Raw genomic sequence first — 20,692 nt, forward strand, 5'->3', positions numbered from 1 at the left:
TCTGTTCACCACAGAACATTTCTTTTAATCTTTGTTTTTTTACTGATTTGCAGTTTGCTGTTCACCACAGACATTTTTTTAATCTTTGTTTTTTTACTGATTTGCAGTCTCTGTCATATTATTTCACAGTAATGATCTTTACTAAAAAATGCTAAAAAGCAGGTATTCTATAGTCACGTAATGAGACTGATTAGTGAAAACGTTTTCCTTGGACAATGGTGAGAGTTGCTCAGGATTGAACGTTTGTTGTTAGTTTGGATTATTCAGTTGAGAAAAATTAACCAATGGCATTATATATTCAAGAAAAAATCTATGTCATCATTGTAAACGGATGTCTTTTTGGCAGTTTACAAGTCATTGCTATACATTAAAGATGCAGCAGATCAGAGGCATAGAAGAAAACCCCACCTTTGCACTGCGCAGCTTATCTGGATATTACAAAAATGACAGACAAGCACTTTCCAGATAAGAATAGACTCCTCAATATAGCCAAATTAAGAATAATAGCATCACTGCCAGTGTTATCAGCAAACTAGGAAATTTATAACGTCATAACACTAATAACAATACAATGAAAATATTATAAAATACAATTGTCACATGTAAAATATAAATAATAGTCATATAATACTATACCACAGTTTGTACCATAACACACAAATGATTCAGCAATCACCATGCACATATTTTCATATCCAAAATGTCTAATATTTATCGTTCACACTGCCTGTAATTGGGGCTCCCCCCACTTCCTGTTTTACCTTGAAATAAAATATAGTGTGTTTTATAGCTAGTACAAATTATCAGATTTTGGACAGGATAATAACAATATTTTTAAGTAGCTGTGTGAATGCTAACAATGATCAGTGGCCAGTGGGAGAGAGGTGGCAGCCCCCCTTTATAGGCTTTTTGATTATATAATACTTTTCCATGCACCTTCTCCCTTTTATGGCCATGCCTTGCACTGTATACATATTTAACAACTGTTCTTATTTTTCAGGGACATCCCTGCTTCTGCCTCAAAAGTTGGTCTAGCCCTCTTAATCCCCCCAAAAAACTGATAATTACTGTGTCAGCAGAGCAACAGGTTCACACTCACCTATGGTGCAGAAGGTTGTGGGTTCTATTCCCACACCAGGTAGATTTATTGCTGATACTAGTGCAACATAACAGGTATGCTGCATTCCTGAGTGTATCATCTTTCGATGAGATATTAAACTGAGGCCCCATCTGCTTGAGTTAGTGGTAGCTCAGATGGATGTAAAAAATTGCACAGCACAACACCTACTGAAAAGATTATGGGAAGTTCTCCAATGCCTGGCTAAATGTCCTGTAGTAGTATATATACCACATTGGGTGTTCCCTGAAAAGAGGCTACTAGCCTAATGGGATTAACCAAAATAACAATGAATAAATAACTTTTGAGACAGAAGGTTGTAAATTTTACTTAATAATCACAATCGTTAGAGTTAGGAACTTCTTTTACTTATAAAAATGCTTACTAGTTGACATTGTCTTATTCTGTCAATGATTAAGTTAATGATAATAATATTTTATAGTGCCTTGATTTTATGCACTTTTTCCTAGGTTCTAAAGAGGCTGATAGCTGTGAGTTCATGCAATACAATCTGAAGTAAGTCACCCTGCCATAGACTTTATGACTATATAATGCTTTATTTTGGATTTTATATACTACATGCTAAAATAAGTCAAAGGAAAAATGTAATTTGTACTAGAATAATTAGTTCTGATTAAAAGTGTACATTCTGTATGAACAGATTTTTGGGCATGTATGTGTTGTAGCCTGAAATGTACTTATGTAATGTCTGGCGGGTTAATTTATTTCATTAAATTATTTTATCAAATTGTGCAGCATCAAGCATGTCTGTAGAGCAGTCGTTTCCTTCAATTGACATATTTGGTTAATTTCTGGGATGTAATTTTGTTGCATTCATGTAATTGTATTTCACTGCGTCATGAGCAGTACAGAAACTGGATTTTCGTTTATTACATGTCTGCTCGTGGATCACTCTGTGAAGCTTCAGGGCCACTAATGAATGATGTAATTTAAGAATCAGCATTTCAGAATCCCCAAAGCCAACAGTGTGACCTGTGTAGTGCACATGTCCTGGTTTGGGACAGCCAATAAAGCTTATCATTCACTGAAACCGCACCTCACCCCTTGCCTGCCAAAACTGAAAAAACAAAAAAAAAAAAAAAGAAAAGCTTACCTCAGGCTACCAAAGCACAGCAGCTGAGCTAGTGTTTTGACTGCAGTGAGCTTCCCATCCATTTATTGTTTAATTTTTGTGGACTTCTTGGCCACTACCTCCACTGTGACACACTGCAGCTGTGGTGCCTTCTACCAAGGATAGAGCAGGGTGTTGATCTAGTTATTTTACTTTTCAAAGAAAAATATGATTCTCCACTTAAAAAAATACATAAAATAATTAGAAAAATATCATCTGCAGCTCCCTACTAATGCAGTGACTTAGCTCCCCCCATTGAGCAATGGGCCCAGAACAACCACGCAAAGTGCCTCTATTGTAATCTGCCACTGGGTTAAGGCAATCTTTGTTGATGGCAGTAGTAACAAGAGTGAAGGACTTGTGATATTAATTAGAAAACTGTATCAAACATTGGGAGTATTCAGAAAGTTTAGCTCTGTGGCACACTACTATTGCCTCGAAGTTGTGCTCTGGTGGTATTATTCAGCTAATTAGTGATTCATAGACATGGAAGAGCCTTGTGGCACAAAATGTCATTAGAGATGTCTCTGAAATGCACAGGTAATGCAGCTGGAACAATATATTAGTGTCTTCTCTAACTACACACACACACATATGCAGATGCACATGCACACACAGACACACGCACACACACACGCACACACACACACACACACACACACACACACACACACACACACACACACACACACACACACACACACACACAATGCACGCACATGCATACACACACACATGCGAGCGCGCGCACACACGTACACACACACACACACACACACACACACACACACACACACAGACACACACACATGTGCACACGTGGGCACACACACACGCACACAGTTTACCCACTTGTGGTTCATTTGCAGGATTTTTGATTCAACTAATGCTCCTTTTCTACTAAAATATATTGTTTTCTGTAATTTGTAAGATTTAAATTCCCCACAGCTTACTAATTCCCCTCTAATATTAATTTGTAACATATTCAAATAAATGAAAATCCAAGTTTTTAGTTTCACACTCCTTAGTCCTTATTAATTATAGTATTCTATAAATAGTGTGTAGATTTTTATTTATTTATTTATTTTTGCTGTTAGATTTTTAAGTCTGTACACGAACCATGGCCTAGTCAGAAATAACTTCTGAGCAAACTTTAATCAGTGCATTTATATTAATAAATGTAACATTTGACAGAATCTAATTCAGTATAGACCTAACAGATTATATACCAAGAGAAATAAATTACTTATTTCAATTAAAATCTCCTCATAAATCATCTAAATCATGGGTAAAAAATAATATGAAAAGTCCTGTCTACTGATGGAAAACAGGCAAGAACATGAAATTCTGTCATTAAATGATTTTAAGTAAGATTAAAATTCCAGTGACATCGCAGGTATAATCTAAATAATGTTTTGTATGTATGAACTTGGAAATAAATACATTAACTAGTAAGAAAGAATTTATCATTCAATATAATATTGTGAAAAAAATCAAATAAGGCTAAATAAGAGAGAATATTCACACAAATATAGCACACAAGACAATCTTAGTTTCTGACAGGGCTGCTCATTGTGTTATAAGGGAGGGAGTCAGATACTAATGTACTACAACAGTGGTATGACCCCTCCAACAAGTAGCGCTGAAGTGGTCTGCTGGATAATGATGCATGCAAAGACAGCAGTGTGCAGACACAGCCAGTGTAAATGAGGCATGTAGTCTGCACCAGAGCTGTACAATGGGCTGTGTAAATGAGGCATGTAGTCTGTACCAGAGCTGTACAATGGGCTGTGTAAATGAGGCATGTAGTCTGCACCAGAGCTATACAATGGGCTGTGTAAATGAGGCATGTAGTCTGCCCCAGAGCTATACAATGGGCTGTGTAAATGAGGCATGTAGTCTACCCCAGAGCTATACAATGGGCTGTGTAAATAAGGCATGTAGTCTGCACCAGAGCTGTACAATGGGCTGTGTAAATGAGGCATGTAGTCTGCACCAGAGCTGTACAATGGGCTGTGTAAATGAGGCATGTAGTCTGCCCCAGAGCTATACAATGGGCTGTGTAAATGAGGCATGTAGTCTGCCCCAGAGCTATATGATGGGCTGTGTAAATCTGGCATGTAGTCTGCCCCAGAGCTATACAATGGGCTGTGTAAATGAGGCATGTAGTCTACCCCAGAGCTATACAATGGGCTGTGTAAATGAGGCATGTAGTCTGCACCAGAGCTGTACAATGGGCTGTGTAAATGAGACATGTAGTCTACCCCAGAGCTATACAATGGGCTGTGTAAATGAGGCATGTAGTCTGCCCCAGAGCTGTACAATGGGCTGTGTAAATGAGGCATGTAGTCTGCCCCAGAGCTATACAATGGGCTGTGTAAATGAGGCATGTAGTCTGCCCCAGAGCTATACAATGGGCTGTGTAAATGAGGCATGTAGTCTGCCCCAGAGCTATACAATGGGCTGTGTAAATGAGGCATGTAGTCTGCCTCAGAGCTATACAATGGGCTGTGTAAATGAGGCATGTAGTCTGCACCAGAGCTGTACAATGGGCTGTGTAAATGAGGCATGTAGTCTGCACCAGAGCTATACAATGGGCTGTGTAAATGAGGCATGTAGTCTGCACCAGAGCTGTACAATGGGCTGTGTAAATGAGGCATGTAGTCTGCCTCAGAGCTGTACAATGGGCTGTGTAAATGAGGCATGTAGTCTGCCCCAGAGCTGTACAATGGGCTGTGTAAATGAGGCATGTAGTCTGCACCAGAGCTGTACAATGGGCTGTGTAAATGAGGCATGTAGTCTGCCTCAGAGCTGTACAATGGGCTGTGTAAATGAGGCATGTAGTCTGCCCCAGAGCTGTACAATGGGCTGTGTAAATGAGGCATGTAGTCTGTACCAGAGCTGTACAATGGGCTGTGTAAATGAGGCATGTAGTCTGCCCCAGAGCTATACAATGGGCTGTGTAAATGAGGCATGTAGTCTGTACCAGAGCTATACAATGTGCTGTGTAAATGAGGCATGTATTCTGTACCAGAGCTGTACAATGCGCTGTGTAAATGAGGCATGTAGTCTGCACCAGAGCTGTACAATGGGATTGAAACAGAGCGGCACAACAATTCAAAAACAAGCTCTACTGCACTCAGAGTAGTGAGGATGGAATGTGCTGTTCTGTGGTACACCCCATTGTTGTCTATGACAAAAGCAGGACAGTTACCATGACAGCAGATAAGTACTGTATTAGTCTGTGTGTGTGTGTGTGTGTGTGTGTGTGTGTGTGTTTGTAAGGACATGATTGTAATTGTATAGGTGTATGTGCATTTGACATAACTATCCATGTATCTATGTGGCTATCTTTATATGCATGTAGAGATTGGGATTTATAAGCTGGGATATTGCACAGGTCAGATGAATTTTCATACTTCACACCCTGAAGAGAATACCTCTCTGCATTCCTAGCCTCCATCAGGAATCAACCATGACATATGACCACCCCCTCCCCCAGAATTGACATGCCAGTTCACCTGACCTATGCCACCAAGTGCCCAGGCCACTAATGTAACTTAGGTTACCTGGGCCATAGGGAGGGCTCTATCCGCTTATACCAAAAGGACAGACCTCAGTGTATGAATTTTGAGTTTTGAAAATATTTTAAACATGGATATCTCCTTCTTTTGGCTTTTCCCAGTTAGGGGTCACCACAGCGGAACTCCGGTCCGCTAATGATTGGCAGTAGATTTTTACAGTGCTGAGGTGCCAGCCTGACATGCATCCTTCAACGAAGGCACGCCCATTCACGCATTTCTTTCGAATGCCACTCAACCATGGGGAGGACATGCAGACTCCACACAGAAGGAGCTCCAATTTTAAACATGGCTATGATAATGAAAAAAATATTTAACTTAATATACAAAGAATACGGAGCAGTTTCTTTGATGCATTTGAGTTATCACACCATAAATGAGAAATGAAAGCAAGGGTTCTATATGACTCTGATGAAGGAAACATAGCATTCTGTTTTTCATCATTTCTTGGAGAGAAAGCTCATTGTATCTCCTTGGCAGGAGCTTTGTTATTCCATTTCTGCCTGCTTATTTAATTTAGTCAGGAAATTAGGTAAATCTCCATACACCAACATTTTCACAGTTTTGAATACCACCTAATCTGTTTTCCAATAGTGCCAAACCAAAAGACAGATAAAAATTACTTTTAGGGAGATTTATTTTATCAATTTACTTGTGTATTATTCATTTGACTTTGCTGACTAGACATTACAACTCAAGGAATCTATTACCAGTTGAGGCTGAGGAATGATAGATCCACTTAGAGAAATATACACATAATGTTTAATATAAGGCTCCCATCATGAGAAATAAATACCTAAGAATAAACTTTACTAGTAGCAGAGAATATGTTGCATAAGAAAGCAATATGAACACACATTTATACTCAGCCATGTGATCATTTCACATTACATATACCATTGTTCTAATTTATTTGCATAGTCAGAGTGGAGCAAAAGAAGCAATGAGAAACAGGGATATGAAAGATGATGGCGTATAAGCACTTGTGAGAGGAGAAGGATGAGAAGAAGTTAAATGGTGACTATGGCTCAGAACCAAGATTCTTTTTGGATCATTTGCTAAAATTGGTGACATTTGGAGGTTAAATCTACTGTTCTTACAAAATGAAGAGGGTGAAGATTGTGGCATCGGATTGATCAACTCATCACTGCGTTTAATCAAAATAAGAATATCTTTTTATATTAGATAGGCTAGTTTCAGCTCCATGGCCAGGTGCCTCTTGATTATTAAAGCACAATATATACAATAACAGTCAAAGTGAATTTCTGTTCTTAACAACCAAACTTCACAGCTAGGCAATTAGCTTCAACGCAACTTTGACCTAGATAAAGTTTCATCACTGACAGATGCATAAGATGAATATAAATCATTGCACATGCAAAATATACTGAGTATTTACTCCATTAAAGCTTTTATCTAGTTTATTAAAATGAAATAACAGCTCAAGTAACGTCATTAGTGATACAAGATTATAATCTTTACACGTAGCGGGAGGATATTCTCAATGATTTTATTAAATATCTGAGGCAATTTATACTAGCCAACTGGCAGTGTGAAACTTGGTGCTAGATGATTTTAACTGTTGAAGCGATACCAAAATTTCACGTGCAAAGATGGGAAAAGGGGGTTGTGGATGAATGGATGCATTTATGCTTCTAAGTATATTTATAATATATATAACATTGGGACAGCTTCCTGAGTAAATATTTCACAAAGTGCTTTGTTTCAAAACTAGTTTCAGATATAACATTGGAGGAAGTTCTCAGATTAACTGGAAAAGTAAGGATAGTGCATCTAATAGTTCTGATGCAGCTTTTATATGTATCTACAGTCTTGTAAAATTATATAATTTAAAATAGTATCAATGAAAAATATATGAACCACTCAGAAAAAAATTTACCTTTACACCAAATTCAGAACCTTATTTAATAAAAACATCATATTATATACTGATTATGCTAGATATTAAGATTTTCTCACCACAACTAGCAAAAAGATTCAATAAACCCTACATGGTCTGCTAAGACATGGTAGCGCACTGTTTTATATTCAGTAAATGGCTCCACATCGCCTGGATAGAGACACACTACAGGAACTGTGCAACCGCTGTGATCCTCAACTCAGACCCAGGGTGAACCAAGGGGAAACCATACCAGTGGAGACAAAGGTATGTATAGCAATTAGAATATTAGCTACAGGAGCCTCTCAGAGACCAACAGGACACATGCTGGGGATGTCGCCTGTGTCACAGGCATCAGCATCCACGGTCCTCCATCAATTCCTGAATGCTATGTTCTAGCATGCCAGTGACCACATATATTTTCCCATACTCCTGAGGGCAGGGCCACAAATATGCAGGAGGTCTACCCTGTAGCACACTACCCTGAAGTGCTGGGTGCCATAGCTTGTACACATATAGAAATCAAGATACCACCTGGGGAACAGGGAAGGGTCTACATAAATAGAAAGGGCTTCCACCATATTAATTGCTACGTCATGTGTAATGCTGCAGAAATCATCTTGAATGTGTCTGCTGGCAACTCAGGCGTTACCACGACTCACATATCTGAACACCTCCCAACTGCATCAGATGTTCAGTAGAGGTGATATCCCACAGGATCATTTACAGGGGATGCAGGTTATGCACTTTAACAGTGGCTGATGACACCCATCAGAGATGCAAACACACCTGCTGAAGAATGCCATAATGATGCACACCCTCAAACCAGAAATATCATAGTGTGTGTGTGTGTGTGTGTGTGTGTGTGTGTGTGTGTGTGTGTGTGTGTGTGTGTGTGTGTGTGTGTTTATGTGTGTGCGTGTGAGAGAGTGTGTGTGTGCGTGTGTGTGTGCCTGTGTGTGTGTGTGTGTGTGTGTGTGTGTGTGTGTGTGTGTGTGTGTGTGTGTGTGTGTGTTGCTGAAGTTGCAGTTCTGGTGCCTAGATACATCTGGGGGTGCCCTGCAGTACAATCCACATACATGTAGTGCATTCTTTACCGTCTGTGCCATGCTTCACAACATCATCCTGAGAAAACAACTTCAGCAGGATCAACAAGGTGAAAAGGCACACATCCCACTACCAATGGCAAGGTCACCACAGCCACATGCAGGTGAGGAGTCAGATGGGGATCCAGCAGCTGCTGTGGGTGTAGGCAGATGTAGGTGTGCTCAATATGGCATCTCATTGGCTAACAGGCAACACATAGCACACTCACTCACCACCTAAGGGGCTAGAACATTCATCCTATGCACATACATATAGTAACATTGAAGCCAGGCAACGCTCACATCCTTTGCCTACCCATGTATTGGCTGTGTACTCCTAGCATCAGACAGACTCAGCCCTGAACTAAAACTGTAGCAGCTGTGTAATAGTACAAATGAATGTCGTATCCTTGCATGTTGTTACTTGGTAATGTAAGTAAGTAAGTAAAAGGTGGGTGACTTGTACAGCCATGCCCTTAACATGTGACAGCAGAGACTTATGTGAGTACGTGTCCTGTATCAAGTTAATAGGCCTCAGGCATCAAAGATTCACACATTCATACCTCTCAAAAGTACTGATGATTACTGAATGTCCTCAGTTTGGCCTCATACTTTTGTACTGGCAAATCATTAAAGAGAGAAGTTAGAAATTAATGAGACACATTTCAGTTTCAGACTTCATAACCCCCAGAAGATTAAAATACTGATGCAAAAACTGTTCTGATTCTATCAACTGTATTTGTAACACCAAAATATATCAAAAGTACAATTAGCAAAATAACATCTGCAAACTGGGTACAATCATTGAGTCCCCCAACCATGTTGACATACTACAAAAAGGGCTCACACATACAAATGATTGGTGCCAAATCCACGGAGTTAAACTAAATGCATAGCAAAATTAATTTAAAATGGGTGGCGAAAGCCAAACACACTCTGGCTAGGCTTATAAATGTCCTAGGGCAGATAGCCTAGTATGAACCTATGAAACTATGAAATGCAAAACAAAAAAAATGCATTATCATCCCTTTTGGCAAAGTGGGAGTCCCTGAAAATTACAATATTAACAGTTCAAACCCTGTGGTGAGAGATTTGGGAACACAAGTTGATAGCAACCTTAACTCTGATCACCATGTGTCCACAGTTGTAAGGAAGGCCTTTTATGTTGCAATTGTCATAAGTAAGAACATCACATCTAGAGCTAAGGATGTTATAACCCCCCTGTACTCATCCCTCATCTGACCAGTAATAGAGTACACTGCTCCTTTCTGCATGCACTTCACCAGACACATGCAGCACCTGGAGAGACCTCAGAGGTTTCTCACCAAGAAGTTCAAGGGCCTTTAACACATGGCCTACATGGACAGAATGAAGGCCCTGTCACTGTACTATGTATCTTATAGGCTGCTGAGAGGTGACTTGTGCCTGGCCTACAGTGCAGTCTTGGACCCTGCCCTAATGGAAATGCTGCACATTTGCAAGTAAGATGGGACAATATTCAATTGCTCTAGGAATCTTAGCCTAGCCTATGACATTAACAGGACATGCTGGAGAGACAGATATGTCTCCCAGAGATTGCCACTCCTCTGGAACAAACTTCAAACTCATGTAAAACAGAGCTTCTCAATGACCCTATTTAAGTGTAACTTAGACAACTGGATATGAGTGTAAATTTACCCTGGGGGTGTCACCTATGTCCCTCTTGGATAAGGGCAGACAGTGCTGATCATAGACTCACACTGCCAATATAGACCGTACAACTTGGTCAATAAGGGAATAAGGGCATAACATGGCTAGGCTTATAAAGGCCCTAGGGCCAATAGCCTAGTAACCTCCTATGAACCTATGAATCACCATCACAGATATACTAAGCACTAAATCAGCTATGCACCCTGCCCATCAGATGCAAGCATTATGTATCCCTGTATCCAAAGATAGAAAACAAGGATATGGCACAGTTATCATCACTTGCACAGGGTTTTGTGTGTGTTTGGGGGGGAGGGGTGAAGCCTAGGCTGACATAAAAGGTAAGTGAGTGCATGTGAGAAAGAAAGAGAAACAGGCAGACATTTGGATAAAGTAACAAATGGCCACTGAGACAGAATGAGCGCTAAACCTCATGGCTGGACCATGTAACTACTGTGTATATGTGTCTGTATGGACCCTCCAGGTGAAACTGGTGTGTGAGTGTCTGCATGAATACAGCCAAGCTCTGTGCTAGCTCTACATCTTGGTAGGTCCAGGTGTGAGCCATGTAGAGGTGGCAGTTCATCATTGTCATACCCAACCAAGAGAAGTGGCTCTGCCAGGAGTTGCACTTGCATGCCTAATCCCATGGTCAGATGCACTGCTACTATCTGAATGTGACTGATGTCTGCTGGAGAATCTCTCCTCACGAGTATACACAGGACCATGGCCCCAAGGCTTGCCAAATCTAGGTGTGTGTACACCACACCTCAACCACTGATGAAGTAGTGGAAGTAGTGTACAGGAGCATGATTGAGCATGGCCAAGTCGGCTAACATTAGATGATGTGGCTAACCTATGATCATGTGGATACTGTCCCTCTCCCAGCAGATGTTCCATCACAGACACCGCCCATTCCAATGTGTGTATCATCTGGTCCATTGAATCCAACAACACAGTGTATGCAGTCACGCATGTCAGCCTGTGCCACATCTACAGCTTTAAGCATTTCTCTAGAGGACCTATTGGAATGTGCCTGCACCTCCATGACAGCCCCAAACATACATTGAGTGGCATAGGAAGACACACCTGGATCAGGTAAAGCATGGACAGCAGGCCTCCTCAGAGCACCTCGAACAAGCCTCCTGCATGGTACCTCACCCACACTTTGGCACTAAAGCCACAGTAACCACACTACTCTGATCAAGTGTCTCACCATCTACCTGTCTAATATCTGAGGTTTCACTGGAAAGGGTTGGCATAGATCCATAGAGATTCTGAAGTGTACTCCAGAGGTCAGGCTTATCCTGAAGCAGTAGTTCATTTTGCAAATAGATTGGATGAGCTGTATTTGCAGACTGATGGACAGGGTAAAGCAATAAATACTCCTCCCTAGAGACAACACATCCACAATGGCTGCATGGGAAGCAGATGAGTGTCCTGTTGGAAGATCGGAGAGAATTATAGAAAAGAACGTTAAAGGAAATAGGAAGTCGGACAGTGGTGACTCCAATTATGAGCAGCTAGGAGCCCATCCAAAATCATGCAACAATTTTAAAAACTCAAATTCTTGGCAAAAAAACTCCAGGGGCAGAGGCAAAAGGGAGCAAAATGGAAAAATCATCTGAAACCATGGTGAGTTGTGATTTGAGCTAGAATAGGTTTAGCATTTTATATCAAGCAGATTGTGATAAAAGACGTGACTCTGATGATTTTTTGGATTTTATTTGGACTTTTCTTTTTTAAGTAATGAACTAGACATTTTAACTAACAACTTAAGCATTTCTAGCAACAATTAAGGGGATAATGCATTTGCTGTTGAATGTAATATGCATAGTGTTAATACAAGTGTGGAAGTTAGTAAAATAGTTGAATACAATTCCAGCTTGGATAAAAATCAACAATTTTTTAATGTGAATGTTGAATGCAGTCTTTCAGATGTATGTAACGGTGAATTTAATAGAAGTTTTTCAGCATATGATGCTGATGGTAGTAATGGGTGTAGCTTGTTTTAAATAATGGAAGGGGGTATGAATAAAAGTGGTGGTGCACACAGTCAAATGGGCCGTGAGCTTATTCATAATTCTACTAATGATTTCACTATTTACAATTATTCTACTGTGATTGTTTTCTGTGAAACATGCTGATTTATTGAGTAAAGTTTTAAATTTTGTGCCTGCTAAAAATAACAGATGTAGCTGAGGTTTTAATGGATTTAAAATTATTCATTAGAAATTAAATCTTTCACTTTGGTATGACACCTGTGATAACAAAAAACATTATATATGATGAATTTTTTTAAAAAAAAATTGAGTTGCCTTAATCCACTGCTAAATTATTGGTTATTAGTCTATGAAAAATTGTTTGAAAAAGATATTCATAGAGCCTATCAAGGGGCTAATAATAAGGATGTTTTTAACCTCAGAATGGCACAGGAAGAACTATTGTTTGAATTGTGTTCTGACAAAAAAATTAGGATCGTGAAGCCCAATAAGGGTGGTGGAATTTGTATTATGGATGTGAATGATTATACAAATAGAATGTATGAACTGTTGTTCATGGACACCTCTGGGGAGATTTTGAAAAATGAGCTTAACATTGCTTAAGCCAGGATAGATGTCATCCTATATGATATACTTATGCAAGGGCACTTAACCTTGGATGTATATAACTATTTAATTAATAAAGGTCCTGTGGTAGTTAGCATTTTTGGAATACCAAAAATCCACAAAAATCTTTGTAATCCACTTTTGAGACCAATAGTGGATGCCAGCAGAAGTAAAACATTTTATACAGCCAAACACTTAGATGGTATGTTAAAATCCTCGGTTGAAAAAAAATTGGAACAGATTTGTAAGGACTCATGGGATTTTTTGACTAGGTTGGCTAAAATTAATTTTTTTCTAGGGATTGTTTTCTAGTGACTATAGATGTTCAGAATTTATATTTTGTTATCACCCATAGAGAAAGTCTGGAGTGGCTGGAAGAAATATTAAGTGATATTGGCTTACTTGATTCTGGTAACATCAACACTATTGTGACACTTACGGAATTGGTATTAAGCACTAACTTTTTATACTTTGATGGTCAATTATTTAAACAATTAAATGAGGTTGCAATGGGAACAGCCTGTGCCCTGAGTTTTGCAAATCTCATCATGGCCTACTCGGAAAATAATTTTATTTATAACAGACCCTTTAACTCCTATTAGAGTTTCTATATCAGGTTTTTGGATGACATTTTTCTGGTTAGGATTGATTCTGGGGAGAACTGAATGGACTTTGTGGATTTTATAAATAATAGTACCCCCTTTTTGAAGTTTACACATTTGGTGGGCAAGGATACTATAGTATATTTGTACATCCAATTGGTTACGGATTATAATAATGGGTGCTTTCGATCTAATATTCATAGGAAAAGCACCTTTTCAAATTCCTATCTCCATTATGATAGTTGGTATCCTGGATGTAGTAAAAGGACAGCTTGTGAGGCTAGCACAGATGATCACTGATCATACACCTTTTCAGGTGGAGATAGATAAGTTTTTATATATGTTTTAGAAGTGAGGGTAATACTTGATTTACTTGTGAAAGTGAAAGATGAAGTTTGTGATAAGAGGAGTAGGGGGATTTTCGAGCCACTATTACTGAGACCTAATAATGATAACCAATGAGTGGCTAATAATTATATATAAGTAAGGAGGCAACATCCAATAACTATGGCAAACGTTTTGTAGTTACTTTTTTAACTAATATTTATGATATAGTTGACATTGTCAAAATTAACTGGGTAATTATCACATCTATGAATGAAGTGAGTAAGAGTTTGGGGAACTCACCAAAGGTAGTTTTTCATAAAAGAAAATATTTTAAGGAATTATTGGAGACAAAGGTTTCCAACTCAGGTGGGAATTGACTTAAGGGGATGTTTAGATGCGGATACTGTAAGCAATGTCGACATGGTTTAGTTTGTAAATCTTTTAATATTAATAATAGGAAGTTTGTTGTTGGAAAGTATTTCAACTGTGAATCAAGTTGGGTTGTTTATGTTGCATTATGTGATTCATGTAATGCATTTTATACAGGGTAAAAAACCTACAAGTTAAAAGATAGACTTTTTGAACATGTAAACGATGTGATGAGAACTAAAATGTCAATGCACTATTTAGACATATATCGCAAGCACCTGATCATAGGTTTCATTTTCTTGTATTGGATTTTGTTGTAAATGACCCTAGGGGGTTTATTTTAGATGAACATTTGAATAAAAGAGAACTCATTTGGATTCTTAGCCTTACTGCTATGGAGCGACCAGGTCTCAATGATTCTTGCTCCATAGCTCCATTATTAAAATTCAAATGTTTAGAAGGTTGAGTTTGTAGACTTCTTGCGAGAAATATAGTAGATTTTGCTCACCCCATCTCTCTAATAAGTAAATGTATAGATATTTTGTTTTGATTTACAAATTTAGTTACTTTTATGGGTGTGTTTTTTGAAAATGAGCTATATATGTATATATTCATATATACATATTTTCTGGATAATATAATGAGAATTAGTTTTATTTTTTATTGTATTTCTCCTTATTGACAAACATAAGTTGTATGGATAGGTTAGATATTCATTCATTTATTTATACATATAATGGCAATGTATATTTTGCATGTGTTTTAGATGTTTACAAAATGTTTCTGATTCAATCATCTAATTAACTGGTTAAAAGAACTCATTGGTATATTATGTCACATGGTCATGTTTAAAGTATTTAAATGTAGGCAGTTCTGAAGAAGTCTTTTAGTTGGAGACAGAAGCAGTTAACTGCTGTTGGCAATAAAGTGGTTTTAAGTGTTTCCTACCAGTATTGTGGGCTTCCCATTATAAAGTACAATGCCCCTTTTGGTATGTACCTCACAAGACATCTACAACAACTGTAAAGGCCACAATAATACCTCACAAAGAGGATTACCGGCCTCAAACAGATGCCCTACGCAGACCGTCTCAAAAAACTCCAGCTTTTCTCCGTCTCATATTGCCTACTCAGAGGTGATCTCTGCCTAACATACAAAGCTTTGTCAAACACAGAGGTGTTGGACATGCTCCACTTAAAGAAATCCCAATCCCTCTGAGCTACACGCTCTAGGGACCAAACCTTGTCACCACAATAAACAGAACATGCTGGAGGGATAGATTCCTGTCCCAGAGACTTCCCATACTCTGGAATAAAATACCTATCTATATCAAACAAAGCTCCTCATTAGCAATCTTCAAGAAAAATCTTGATGATTGGATGGGAAATAAGAAATTCACCCCTGGGATCACCTCTGTGGCTCTGCTCAACAGTGGCACAGGAAAATAATTTTCTTGGGTGGCAAAAGCCAGGGTACCTTTTTGGCTGGGCTTGTATAGGCCCCAGGGCCAATAGCCTAGTACCTACTTATGAACCTATGAACCTTCCTTCCACTAGTTTCTATGGGTTGGCATAGGCTTAACGGCTGTGTTCTATGGTAGTACAGGGGATGGCTGAATGTCAACCTCAGTGTCAGATTCAGACTCTGCACCCCCTGAATGTGCTTGTGTTTGGTCATCATCATCATCAGAGTCTACCAATACTCTGACATCAGGTGGTAAGAGTTCCTACACTTTCACTGTCAAGATAACGTGTGATAATAAGCAACAATCACAGGAAAAAAATTAATACCAACAGTACCATAGTCCAATATAGGAAAACAAACAAAAAGTGGTGCCGGTATTACAGACAGTACAGCAATGCACATAGCAGCCCTGACACCAACATCACACATACTTTGAACTGCTCATCAGTACTGACATAAAAATGCTTGATTTATCATGTGCAGATGATTCTAGAGTTCGTATAGAGGATGGTCCTGGAAGAGGTTAAGCAAAAGATAAGGACACCATCATGACAATTAACAGTAACACAGGAGGTTAAAACTCTTTGCCCTTTATATGTCCATTAATTTTTTTTTTATTTAACATTTGCTAACTGGGAAAGTCCGACTTGGAACAAAGCCAATTTTCAGAAGAGGCCTGGGGAGAATCATTCTAGATGCATGTATTTGTAATGTTTAATGATATTAGTATCATTAAACATAAGTATTAATGATACTTTTAACAAAAACTTGGATGACACGTCCATCCCAAGCCCATATGTAGTCAATCAGAATGTGTTGTTAACTATATCAGTCTAGAACTATTCCCCCCTCAAAAAAAAAAAAAAAAACAAAGAAACAATTTATGTTAAAGAGAACTTAAGTATTTCTTTCAATATTTTACTATAGAAGAAGTATTTAATGAGATAAGTGAGCCTACCTGGAAGCTCCTCCTAGGGTAGATTTGCCCTCCCTGAACCAGCAGCACCAGCATCAATCCCATGCTGTTGTGCAGGTTCCACTGAGCTCTCTGGATCCCTGACAGTGGACAGGAACTCTTCATTTGGTGTCAGTGGTGGCTCTGTAGCAGCCCCATGCCCAGTATCCAGCTGTCCATGAGCCACTGCAGCTGCTTTCCTACAGGCTGATGAAATCATGTCAGTGGCCCTGCACTTGATCATATGTCCTGCTCTGGCCACCTACAGCATTTACATCAGCCATTATCTGCTGCCAAATTTGCATTTTTGCAGACATATCCCCACATTCTCTCTCTCAAGCAGAAAGGCACCATGTTGCCTAAATGCTTCAACAAGTACTTCACTAAAAGGGGGGTCAGGAATTGGGACACCTAGGTGCTATAGTCTTAGGTGACATTAAGGCTAATACCCTTGTGCCATTGACAATATAGGACATTTACATTTCACTGAAATAACAATAGAAGAGTGCAAAGAAAACAATTGTAACATTAGCACTTGTGATGAAAGTTAATAAGGCTGTGGATCTGAGAAAGTAAAATGCCCTGACAAAAATAAGTATGCCATCAGTAAACTTCAAAGAGCGCATACAGATAAAAGTAGCATTTGCTAATGCATATATATAAATATATATATATATATATATATATATATATATATATATATATATATAGAGAGAGAGAGAGAGATGGTATATCCAGTATATAACTGAAAAAAATGCAATTATACTTATCAAAAACAGTAGTCTTCTAAGCAGATAAATCCCAAAGTAATATCATCTTCTGTGTTATTCACATAAACAAGTCTCCTCACTTTCAGGTTCCCTAGCTACATGGTTCCCTGTCTATATTGTAGATTCAGGCCTGTGAGGACATTGAAGATGCAAATGAGGTGTGAACTCACTAGAATTGCTGAATCCCAAATTCTTGGCTCTGTGTATCAGATGTAAACATGGTACAGACACTCCCTCAGTGTTTGTTGCTAATGGATTGCAACTGAATGATTACTCCTAGGGAGAAGGAGAACACAACAACAATTCAGACTCCCTTACTTCCAGTTGGTGTCAGGTTAGATTTACAAAGTATAGAAGTAATTGTATCAAGGTTTTAAATATAAGTAAGCAGCACACATTTCACAGTTTCTCTTCTGTAACATCCAACCTCCCCTGCACTTGTTGACAACTTTATATTATTGCCGTTTAATATCCTCACACATTTTAAGGACAATGATACAAAATGCCTAACAGAGAGCATGTCTCAGATTACTGGTCAGATGAGAGATGAATGAGCAATATACACAGATAAATAACATAGATCTGCATTTCTGCAAGCAATAGTCATAAATGGTTGTGTGACCACTTATTGCACTACATCTGACATTAGCATATGTAGAAACAACTCAGAAGTGTACAATTCTCATATTTTTGTTAATACTGTGGATAATTTTACAGTTGCTTGCATGCATGATGATTTTCATTCTCTGCTGCAAAGAGGGATAAGACACCCTTCCTGTGTTTTGAAGGATCATAAAAATATTTCATGTGTACCAATATAAACTTTGTAGTGTTGTTTATTTAATAGATTTCTTTTCTTCCTTTCTCATAATTGTCCTTTTTTAATGCCAGTATTTGCATGGCACAAGGCTTAGCACAAACAGGTGGAAATAGAGAAACACAATAAATATCATATAGTGTACTTCTTTGATAACCAATACATTAACTACCCCTGTGTGTGTAGCACACCTGCTAAATACATTGATCTACACTATCTGTAGATCATAGTTCTCAAGTCCCACATCTGTCTTTTAATCTAATAAACACTGCTCACAAGGCTAAAACAAGTTTAACTTTGCTTGCCTTGTTTGTGCTATGTTTACCTTTGTGCAAATCTGTACTAATGATCCACACAAGAAGAAGACAGAACACCTGCAGACAGGGCGAAGCCATTCTAAATATCAAAAAGAATACATTGTTGCTGTTTTTGCTTTGTACTGCATAACTCCACTAAGCAACATTCCACAGTTGTTACTAAGCTTCCCCAACATCTGCAGTCATCAAACACCTGCAGGGAGGAAGCAGACAACAATTTTAAAACATATGCATTGTATCAACTGTGTTGGGCACTGTGCAAACATAGTAAGTGGTACTGTGTAGTGATTAACATACAGACATTAATAATGAATAGGAATTATCCAACTGTTATTTAGCTATTCCTGTGGCAGCAGATTTAAGTGTAGGGTTGTAATACAGGTGGTCTGGGGTTCTAATATAGGATGTGCAACATATCAGTTCAATTTATAGTAATGAACAGGAAAATATCCAAGTATTATTTCAATATTCCTGTGGCAACAGATGTAAGTATAGGGCTGTCATACACATGGTCCTGGGTTCTAATACAGGAAATTCCAGACATTTTTATTGTTGTTCTATTTCATACTATATTAAAGATCACTTATAGAAATGTATACATAATTATAAGTAACAATAACTATGCATTGCAATGGTGCTGATATGAATTATATGCATGAGCGATAAGACACCCTTACTGTGTTTTGAATGTTCAGATGTGTGATTGAGGGTATACTGTCTACAATGTTTCTGCTATCTGGACTTGGATGGCCTTCACACTTAAATCAGACACATACAAAAATTAATGTATATATAAGGACCTTGTTAGGTCACACACATACATGGTCAACACCTCAATCTGTCATCTGTATTTATAAATGATTCATGACTATGTGTGAGAATCACTTCTTCTGTGGCAAAGATGGAAAATCACCAATGTGGAAGAAAATGTTTTGTCCCTTATGCATAGGTTTAAACACCACACTGTAAAAATCTAAATTTTCAATGTATAAAGCCAAACCAAACATGTGTCAGGCCATGAAATTTATGCCCCCTGTGTATGTCTGCAAAGTTAAATCACCTAACAGTTACAGCAGCAGACATCCCTGAAACTAACATCAAGTGCCAGAGTAACCTTCCAATTTCCAAAACTGTTTTCCTCTCTGTTTGGCTTTGTTGCTCTCTACTTAACATCATGCAAACATAGTTGGCATTGTTGCTTGACTTTGCACATTACCAGTAAAGAAAATAACAGGAATTGATGGGAAATCATTATTTGCTATTGCACTGCTTTCAGATTAGACATGTCAGGTGTTAGAGGGGAAGGTGCCAAGTTTAGGAATCCAGAATCTTTACTGAACTCCTAGTAAAGCACCACAGCCAAAGGCTTTTGCAGGGGGACAATGCCAGCTCCCAGTACAAGTCTGAGGCTTAGAATAGTCTGGCCAAGGCTGTATCCAGTGCTATTGGCATCCCACTCACTGAAGAAAGTGTAGACACCACTTTAACGGAAAAAGGTGCAACTGGGATACACTCAACTAGTGGTTGGATGAGCTCTGAACTAGCAACATCCCATAGTTGTGTAAGTATGCTAATAAAGATAATTTATAATACAGTGAAAGCTAAATATAGGCAAGACTGGCATGCATAATGCTCTTCTGTTCTTTTCTTTTCACAGCTAATTCTGAAATAGATGTGAATAGGCAAGCTCATGCTGAGCATCTAGAGGGACTAAGGGAAGCAAGTGATATGTATACAGCACAAGAGAAGTGTTGTTGTAGCTTTATAAATTAAAAAAAAAATATTATTTTCTATACAGTAGTAGCAAAGTAAGCAACCATATCCTAATTTTAAAAGCAAGCATGCATGCATCAGTCTGTAGCACAAGAAGAGCAACTTTAAGAATCAAGTGTGAGACTGTAGTCTGGCATTGTGGGTTCAAATACCATGAGTAGCAAGTATAAAATAGTGCAATACTTTAA

The 20,692-nt window shown here is 38.5% G+C and overlaps 1 protein-coding gene across 1 annotated transcript; it reads right to left on the reverse strand.

Annotated features, from left to right (window-relative positions):
• Positions 1-3,856: 3,856 nt before the first annotated feature.
• Positions 3,857-5,314, reverse strand: LOC122800379 (early nodulin-75-like). The gene has a single exon (XM_044069827.1). The coding sequence runs from the start codon at positions 5,312-5,314 to the stop codon at positions 3,857-3,859; it is 1,458 nt and encodes a 485-aa protein (XP_043925762.1).
• Positions 5,315-20,692: the final 15,378 nt, after the last annotated feature.

Source organism: Protopterus annectens, chromosome 4.part0 (assembly GCF_019279795.1).
Source record: "Protopterus annectens isolate FY-2018-M chromosome 4.part0, PAN1.0, whole genome shotgun sequence".
In the NCBI taxonomy this organism is placed as follows: Eukaryota; Metazoa; Chordata; order Ceratodontiformes; family Protopteridae; genus Protopterus; species Protopterus annectens.

Bases quoted from the DNA above. Each gene is read 5' to 3' on its own strand.
- LOC122800379 (XM_044069827.1), bottom strand. From the start codon at position 5,314: ATGCCTCATTTACACAGCGCATTGTACAGCTCTGGTACAGAATACATG.